Source organism: Oncorhynchus gorbuscha, linkage group LG08 (assembly GCF_021184085.1).
Source record: "Oncorhynchus gorbuscha isolate QuinsamMale2020 ecotype Even-year linkage group LG08, OgorEven_v1.0, whole genome shotgun sequence".
Classification (NCBI taxonomy): domain Eukaryota; kingdom Metazoa; phylum Chordata; class Actinopteri; order Salmoniformes; family Salmonidae; genus Oncorhynchus; species Oncorhynchus gorbuscha.
In genome coordinates, this window is record NC_060180.1 from 49,100,407 (window position 1) to 49,110,673 (window position 10,267).

A 10,267-nucleotide genomic window follows, 5' to 3' on the forward strand; every position below is an offset into this window, starting at 1 on the left:
GCCGTACCGGACCGTACCACCTTACGTTCTCCCCTGCATACATCTGCCTCATTCCACAATATATTGCTTAACACATAAAGTACATTTTGCAATATATTAAAATCTATCTCTTAGGGGAATGTCTGCCAAGAGACAGAGCTTTACATCTGTTTCTACATTTATCTCACTGCTTGTGTTTGTGTGTTATTGTGCAGTTGGAGGATAGGTGCCTCTGAAGCATTGAGGCATCCTTGGCTCTCTGACCCAGTCCTCCATCACCGACTTCATGAAAAGGTACAGGACACCTACTCACTCCTTATAGAGAACAGTGGCATCAACCTTTTATTTCTGCACTGTCTCTATGCACACATACAGGACACCTACTCACTCCTTATAGAGAACAGTGGCATCAACCTTTTATTTCTGCACTGTCTCTATGCACACTTACAGGACACCTACTCACACCTTATAGAGAACAATAGCATCAACCTTTTATTTCTGCACTGTCTCTATGCACACTTACAGGACACCCACTCACACCTTATAGAGAACAATAGCATCAACCTTTTATTTCTGCACTGTCTCTATGCACACATACAGGACACCTACTCACACCTTATAGAGAACAATAGCATCAATCTTTTATTTCTGCACTGTCTCTATGCACACATACAGGACACCTACTCACTCCTTATAGAGAACAATAGCATCAACCTTTTATTTCTGTACTGTCTCTATGCACACATACAGGACACCTACTCACTCCTTATAGAGAACAGTGGCATCAACCTTTTATTTCTGCACTGTCTCTATGCACACTTACAGGACACCTACTCACACCTTATAGAGAACAGTGGCATCAACCTTTTATTTCTGCACTGTCTCTATGCACACTTACAGGACACCCACTCACACCTTATAGAGAACAGTGGCATCAACCTTTTATTTCTGCACTGTCTCTATGCACACTTACAGGACACCTACTCACACCTTATAGAGAACAATAGCATCAACCTTTTATTTCTGCACTGTCTCTATGCACACTTACAGGACACCCACTCACACCTTATAGAGAACAGTGGCATCAACCTTTTATTTCTGCACTGTCTCTATGCACACTTACAGGACACCTACTCACACCTTATAGAGAACAATAGCATCAACCTTTTATTTCTGCACTGTCTCTATGCACACTTACAGGACACCCACTCACACCTTATAGAGAACAGTGGCATCAACCTTTTATTTCTGCACTGTCTCTATGCACACTTACAGGACACCTACTCACACCTTATAGAGAACAGTGGCATCAACCTTTTATTTCTGCACTGTCTCTATGCACACATACAGGACACCCACTCACACCTTATAGAGAACAGTGGCATCAACCTTTTATTTCTGCACTGTCTCTATGCACACTTACATGACACCCACTCACACCTTATAGAGAACAGTGGCATCAACCTTTTATTTCTGCACTGTCTCTATGCACACTTACAGGACACCCACTCACACCTTATAGAGAACAGTGGCATCAACCTTTTATTTCTGCACTGTCTCTATGCACACTTACAGGACACCTACTCACACCTTATAGAGAACAATAGCATCAACCTTTTATTTCTGCACTGTCTCTATGCACACTTACAGGACACCCACTCACACCTTATAGAGAACAGTGGCATCAACCTTTTATTTCTGCACTGTCTCTATGCACACTTACAGGACACCTACTCACACCTTATAGAGAACAATAGCATCAACCTTTTATTTCTGCACTGTCTCCATGCACACTTACAGGACACCCACTCACACCTTATAGAGAACAGTGGCATCAACCTTTTATTTCTGCACTGTCTCTATGCACACTTACAGGACACCTACTCACACCTTATAGAGAACAGTGGCATCAACCTTTTATTTCTGCACTGTCTCTATGCACACATACAGGACACCCACTCACACCTTATAGAGAACAGTGGCATCAACCTTTTATTTCTGCACTGTCTCTATGCACACTTACATGACACCCACTCACACCTTATAGAGAACAGTGGCATCAACCTTTTATTTCTGCACTGTCTCTATGCACACTTACAGGACACCTACTCACACCTTATAGAGAACAATATCATCAACCTTTTATTTCTGCACTGTCTCTATGCACACTTACAGGACACCTACTCACACCTTATAGAGAACAGTGGCATCAACCTTTTATTTCTGCACTGTCTCTATGCACACATACAGGACACCCACTCACACCTTATAGAGAACAGTGGCATCAACCTTTTATTTCTGCACTGTCTCTATGCACACATACAGGACACCCACTCACACCTTATAGAGAACAGTGGCATCAACCTTTTATTTCTGCACTGTCTCTATGCACACTTACAGGACACCCACTCACACCTTATAGAGAACAATAGCATCAACCTTTTATTTCTGCACTGTCTCTATGCACACTTACAGGACACCCACTCACACCTTATAGAGAACAGTGGCATCAACCTTTTATTTCTGCACTGTCTCTATGCACACTTACAGGACACCCACTCACACCTTATAGAGAACAATAGCATCAACCTTTTATTTCTGCACTGTCTCTATGCACACTTACAGGACACCCACTCACACCTTATAGAGAACAGTGGCATCAACCTTTTATTTCTGCACTGTCTCTATGCACACTTACAGGACACCCACTCACACCTTATAGAGAACAGTGGCATCAACCTTTTATTTCTGCACTGTCTCTATGCACACTTACAGGACACCCACTCACACCTTATAGAGAACAATAGCATCAACCTTTTATTTCTGCACTGTCTCTATGCACACTTACAGGACACCCACTCACACCTTATAGAGAACAGTGGCATCAACCTTTTATTTCTGCACTGTCTCTATGCACACTTACAGGACACCCACTCACACCTTATAGAGAACAATAGCATCAACCTTTTATTTCTGCACTGTCTCTATGCACACTTACAGGACACCCACTCACACCTTATAGAGAACAATAGCATCAACCTTTTATTTCTGCACTGTCTCTATGCACACTTACAGGACACCCACTCACACCTTATAGAGAACAATAGCATCAACCTTTTATTTCTGCACTGTCTCTATGCACACTTACAGGACACCCACTCACAGACAGTGCGTTCGGAAAGTATTCAGAACCCTTGACACATTTTGTTAGGTTACGGCCATATTCTAAAATGGATACAATTATTTCCCCCCCTCATCAATCTATAAAACAATACCCTATAATGACAAAGCAAAAGCAGGTTTCTAGATATTTTTGCTAATTTATTACAAAAGAAAATAAAAAAATATGTTATTTACGTAAGTATTCAGAACCTTTACTCACTACCTTGTTGAAGCACCTTTAGCAGCGATTACAGCCTCGAGTCTTCTTGAGTATAACGCTGCAAGCTTGGCACACCTGTATTTATGGAGCGGCAGGAAGCCTAGTGGTTAGAGTGTTGGACTAGTAACCGAAAGGTTGCAAGTTTGAATGCCCGAGCTGACAAGGTAAAAATCTGGCGTTCTGCCACTGAACAAGGCAGTTAACCCACTGTTCCTAGGCCGTCATTGAAAATAAGAATTTGTTCTTAACTGACTTGCCTAGTTAAATAAAGGTAACATTTGGGGAGTTTCTCCCATTCTTCTCTGTAGATCCTCTCAAGCTCTGTCATTGGATGGGGAGCATTGCTGCACAGCTATTTTCAGGTCTCTCCAGAGATGTTCGATCAGGTTCAAGTACGGGCTCTGGCTGGGCCACTCAAGGACATTCAGAGACTTCTCCACAAGCCACTCCTGCATTGTTCTGGCAGTGTTCTTAGGGTTGTTGTGCTGTTAGAAGGTGAACCTTCACACCAGTCTAAGGTCCTGAGCGCTCTGGAGCAGATTTTCTGTTCATCTTTCCCTCGATTCTGATCAATCTCCCAGTCCCTGCCTCTGAAAAGCACCCCCACAGAATGATGCTACCACCACCATGCTTCACCGTAGGGATGGTCCCTGGTTTCCTCCAGACGAGACGTTTGGCATTCAGGCAAAAGAGTTCAATCTTGATTCCATCTGACCAGAGAATCCTGTTTCTCATGGTCTGAGAGTCTTCAGGTGCCTTTTGGCAAACTCCAAGGGGGCTGTCATGTGCCTTTTGGCAAACTCCAAGGGGGCTGTCATGTGCCTTTTACTGAGGACTGGCTTTTGTCTTGCCACTCTACCACAAAGGCCTGATTGGTGGAGTGCTGCAGAGATGGTTGTCCACCTGGAAGGTTCTCCCATCTCCACATTGGAACTCTAGAGCTCTTACCTAGACCATCGGGTTCTAGGTAACCTTCCTGACCAAGGCCCTTCTCCCCCAATTGTTTTGTTTGCTATAGGAAGTGTCTTGGTGGTTCCAAACATCATTCATTTAAGTATGATGGATTCCACTGTGTTCTTAGGGGACCTTCAATGCTGCAGACATTTTTTGGTACCTTTCCCCAGATCTGTACCTCGACACAATCCTGTCTCGGAGCGTTACGGACAATTCCTAAGACCTCATTGCTCTGACATGCACTGTCAACTGTGGGACCTTATATAGACGGTTGTGTGCCTTTACAAATCATGTCCAATCAATTGAATTTAGCACAGGTGTACTCCAATCAAGATGTAGAAACATCTCAAGGATGACCAATGGAAACAGGATGCACCAGTGCTCAATTCGAGACTCATAGCAAAGGGTCTGAATACTTTGTAAATAAGTCATTTCAGTTTTTAGAAATATTTGCAACAGTTTCTAAAAACCTGTATTCACTTTGTAATTACGTGGCATTGTATGTTGATTGCTGAGATGTTTTATTTCTTTAATCAATTTTCAGAAGAGGGCTGTAAACGCAACAAAATGTGGACCAAGTGAAGGGGTCTGAATACTTTCCGAAGGCACTGTACAAGCTGCTTCTACTCTGTTAATCTTATATCCTGTTGCCTAGTCCTTACCCCTATAGATATCTACCTCCATCACTCCAGTATCCCTGCACATTGTAAATATGGTATTGGAACTGTCCCTATATGTCAGGGGTCGGCAACCTTTTTTGTTTGGAGTGCCAATTTACTATTTATCTTAACACGTCTAGCGATCTGTGTGCTAGTAGTGATTTTCAAATGTGCATTACAACTAATTGTGTCTGTTGAATATCCACAAAAGTAAGAATTCCATAGCTCGATTAACAGAGGCGCTTTCCGTTAGCCCCGCAGGCTTGATCTTGGAACACAGATTCTCTTGGTGAATTATATAGTGACATTTAACCACGGGGTGGCCAATCTTATCTTCGGGCCAGCTTTCCCAATCCTTTGTTTCCCCACCGTAGCTGGGTGTAATAGTGAATATGTTTTTGATATCGACACCTCTCTCCTCAAAATGATCTGTGAAGTCTTTTGCTACGTCTTCCCCTTTAGTAGTACCACGCACGGGTTTTATAGACCAATCAGAGTCACCGTATGTTGCAACAACTGCCAGACGTGGAATGTCAATCACATCCAAACTCTCATCAAGAGCCACACAGGTGCGTCTTTCGACGCTACAGTTTGCCGCTCCTATACATTTTCAACCATCTCTGTAACACGCCTTTCAACAGTTCTGGCAGACACAGGCGTGTCTTTTGTCTTTGAGATGATTGTGTCTTTTTGAGTCCTTCAGTCTTGTCCACCTCATCCTTAAAGTTTTTCTCATGTCTCGTTCCAAATATGATGCCGCACACTTGATGTCCGACAAACAACAGGTTTACAGCAAAGAGAGCAAATAGACCGGTGCATCAGTAAAACGAATCATTATTCATTTGTCCAAGAGGCAATAAATGAGTGGACATCTGCCTTGTTTTTCTTTGCTGATGACATTTTGTGCCCTGCACTTTTTGAAATAAGAAAAGAAGGCGTGCTTGCCGCTAGCCATGTGGAAATGAATCTCTCATCTTCAGTGCTGCCTTGGTTTTGAATTTTGTGGGAGAGGTGAGGTCGGTTGTCTTGCACTGAACTAATAATATGAAACTCCTGCAAAATCATGAAAGCCCATTGGCTAATCAGGATTGCCATACCTTGGAAAATATGACATTGTAGTGAATACCAACGCAAATTTGAAATCAATGTTTCGAAGGCTGGCACACGTGCCTTAGGTTGCCGACCCCTGCTGTATATAGTAGGCTTACGCATTGTGTTCTTCATATTTCTTATTTCTCGTGTGTTTATGTTTTTCTAGAATTGCATTGTTGGGTTTTTGAGTTTTCAAAAAAGGCATTTCACCGTAACTTGTGCATGTGACCTTAAAACTTGAAACTGCTTACTACCTTAGAGAATATTGCTATATTATGAAGTGGTGTAGTTCTATTTTTAAAACAGGCACTGATTGGTTAGCAGAGGTTAGGAAGTGTTTTTGTTTCTAATTGTTATGGAGTATTGGACTTAACTTTGTGTTTTATAGAAGAACATGTGTCACTGTTCCCGGCGATCTTCATGCGTACCCGTTACAGAGAGTTGAGGTAAGACGCTAAACCTTCCGCATCACAAATTATATCTACTTCCTACTGCACATTTTTTTCTACATTTGTGTAAACACCCTACACAGTTTAATGGAATATTTTCCCCAAAATGCTACGTCTCAAGTCAGGATTCAGCTCTCAATCTCCACAATAAAGTAATGTCCTCCTAGGAACCACCAGGGGGAAGCATTTTCTCAATGTTTGTGCATAAAGGCAGTAAGAAATTCAGATTAGAGCAAAACAGCCCAAAAATGTTGACATTGCTGAAACTGAAGTGTTTCCCATCCCGTTATGTTTTGAGCAGCATGATGACTAGACGATGCCAGCTGTGGCCACCTGGACCAAGCCTGCTGTACACCTGCATGTTTACCAGCGCTTACCTATCTAAACATCTGTAGAAGTACACCTGTAGAACTACTGGAGCTTACCTGTCTGTACACCTGTAGAACTACAACCTGCAAAACTACAACCTGTAGAATTACTGGAGCTTTACTTGTCTGTACACCTGTAGAACTACAACCTGCAAAACTACAACCTGTAGAATTACTGGAGCTTACCTGTCTGTATACCAATAGAACTACAACCTGTAGAACTACAACCTGTAGAACTACCGTAGCTGTGTGATGATTGGACGATACATGTTACATGAACAACTGTTAGCTCACTAGATATGCTGTTTTGTTGGTTTTCGTACGTATATCCAAGGATAGGTCAAAAATTAGACAAAAATAAGTAATTGGTTTTAGTGGAAACATTACCTGACAGTCATACTGTACATTTGAGTTGGTTGTCATGTACTGTAAAAGTGCTATTTCAGTGTGATGCCAAAGCTTAGAAGACTGGAGGGTGTCGTGAAAGATAGTATGCTAGGTACAGTATGTGAATTTGATCTGCAACGCAAGGTTAGTATGACATAACACCAAACTCTAACCTCGTATCTTGTAAATACTTTGGGGGTTTGATTTTGTCAGACAAACTAGATTCCAGATTTTCAAAAATGTTTACTTTTAGCCAACGTTGTTTCCCTGTCGTACAGTTGTACTGTTATCTTCCCTCATGTGTGAATCCATTTTCTTTAGCTTTATTTCCATCTCAGTTATCCACAATGCATCTCAACGTTTATGCTGTGATGCTGCTCTCCATTTCATCTCATTTTCTGTTCATGTAAAAGAGTTCCGTGTTGAGTACTGTACCCCACTTTTCCTCGGACTGTGTGTGTATTTATCAAACCAAAGGATTTTTCCGTTTAACTTGACTGATAGACAGACAAATGTCACGTGTTTGCTGTTTGTTTTGTGCTCTCTTGATATTGAGTGTAAATAGATCAAATGTGTTGATGGTTGCTTAAACTTTTAATGCAGACCTGGGGTACTTAGTAATGAGTCTGGGAAAGCATTGTTATACTGTTTTCATTTTCTTGAAATCATTCGATCCATTATAGAATTATAGAATATAAATAGCTGTTGATAATCTATATTGTATTTTGGAAAAAGATGTACTTTCAGTAAAGAAAATGGAAATACTATTTTTGTTATTTCACACAGACAGAACAAAAAAGGCCCAAGTTCAAGCAAGGATATTAATAGATTTAAATATCAAATAATCTGACAATGTTCGGGATGTTTTATCTATGTTCTAGTATATTTGTAAATCTACAGTATGAAAAGGGTTGAATGGATCTTGTCTGGTCAGGTTTTATAAGCTCTAGGATGTGCACTTTAAATGGTTATTTGTTTAAATCAGATGCATTTATCAAAACTAATCCTGGAACTTAAGAGTAAATACCATTTTAGAAATGATGTTTTTATGCCTGTAGTCATACCCTGCATTATTTCATTATATTTTGTTATATGTATATATATCCCCAACAGTTTTACTTTATATTCAAATAATCTTATTTTATTAGTATTTTCTTTGTTTTCTTTGGATTTTTGAAAATGTTGCCTGTTACTTTTTATTTAATGAAAGCATGCTTTTTGCTTTCATGTGCTCAGTAAAACCAATTATAGTACATACATGACACATTATACATAATTATTTCAATGTGTAGGGTTGTGCATAAATGTTTCCATAGCTACTATTGTTATTTGTTCAAACCTTTCCACATGTTATCATTTTGTAACTAAAAAAGAAAACTACTTTATTACCTTCCATGAATGCTGGCTATTGGAAAGTATACTAGCTATTAGAATTAAATATGGCTAGTATTTCATATATTACACTTTTCCTCTATAGTGTATATCTATCTTAGGTTTACAGTTGTGTAAACAGTAAAACTGCTGTCTTTTTAGTCCGTTGGACACTGATTGTCATTGTTTTGAAGGATAGAGTACAACAAAAAATACAATAATAATCTGATCTCAGCAATGGAGTGAAACACATTTTGAATTCAATGTGTCTTTTGAAGTTTTGGAGCATTAAAACTTAAATAAATATTACAGCGAAAGAAAAATCACCTTTATTATCATTTAAGTTGTGTATTTTTGTATTTGATCTTTTATTTAACTAGTCAGTTAAGGACAAATTCTTATTTACAATGACGGCCTACATTATCACACGTGTCTTTTCATTGAAATTCTCTTTTAATTTTAAAATCAAATTGTGTCGTATTTCCAACATAAAGCAAGAACAAATCTTTAGTTCTGAGTTTCTGTCAATCACAGTGTTGGTGTTTTGTTGGTTTCCTGGCTGTAGCTCCTGTAGCTTTGAGGCTCAACCAATCCCAATGGGTTTTTAATTCCATTGACCACATGTGTCCAGTAGAGGGCAGTAAAACTAGGAAAGAAATCCATAGCCTACTCAGGATTTCGAAGTAGATATATAGTGAGTGGACAAAACATTAGGAACACCTGCTGTTTCCATGACACTGCCCAGGTGAATCCAGGTGAAAGCTATGATCACTTGTTGATGTCACTTTTTAAATACACTTCAATCAGTGCAGATAAAGTGGACGAGACAGGGTAAAGAAGGATTTGTGAGACTTGGAATGTAAATATGTGCCGTTTCAGCAGGTAAAGACAAAATATTTAGGTGCCTTTTATACGGGGTATGGTAGTAGGTGCCAGACACACCGGTTTGAGTGTGTCAAGAACTGCAACGCTGCACAACTTCCCATGGGTATCAAGAATGGGCCACCAACCAAAGGACATCCAGCCAACTTGACACAACTGTGGGAAGCATTGGAGTCAACACGGACCAGCATCCCTGTGGAGTGCTTTTTGCACCTTGTAGGGTCCATGCCCCCCGACAAATTGAGGCTGTTCTGAGGGCAAAAGTGGGTGCCATGAAATATTAAGATGGTGTTCCTAATGTTTTGTACACTCAGTGTAGGTCTACTCAGTCATACTCATTAGGCTCTCATTTTAAACAAAAGCAATGTTCAAAAGTTGCAGCAGGTGGGTCGTTCAACCAATTTGGTGTCTTTTGAGCAGTGTAATTTAGTCAACCTAATTTTAACATTCAGTCATAAAAAAATCCCCCCCCCCCATCTCATTTGGTGAAATAAAAAATGACTATAGGAAGTACCAAATAAAGTGCCAAATAAAGTAACAGGGTTGACGATTTGTTCTTAAATCATCCATAAATTCCCTTGTTACAGGGAGAATGGAAGATTGTTTTAAGCAACAGTGAGTGGCAATTGAATGCAAATTCAATTCAAACATTGCTAGCCTGTCTATCTGTGTGTAACAGGGTTGATGTTTTACGCCCAACCCACTCAGTTTTCACCACACAAAACATCAGAAAATGGCCAAAAA

At 40.2% G+C, this 10,267-nt stretch overlaps 1 protein-coding gene across 2 annotated transcripts in view; it reads left to right on the forward strand.

The window, feature by feature from the left end:
* Positions 1 to 9,151, forward strand: part of LOC124041768 (myosin light chain kinase 3-like) — a 33,268-nt gene extending 24,117 nt beyond the window's left edge. For both annotated transcript variants that reach the window (XM_046359762.1, XM_046359761.1), the window contains exons 12-14: positions 195 to 273; positions 6,455 to 6,512; positions 6,817 to 9,151. In XM_046359762.1, coding sequence (XP_046215718.1) covers positions 195 to 273; positions 6,455 to 6,511 — 136 coding nt within the window. In that variant the 3' untranslated portion in view covers position 6,512; positions 6,817 to 9,151. The remainder of the gene's footprint in view (positions 1 to 194; positions 274 to 6,454; positions 6,513 to 6,816) is intronic.
* The last annotated feature ends 1,116 nt before the right edge of the window (positions 9,152 to 10,267 follow it).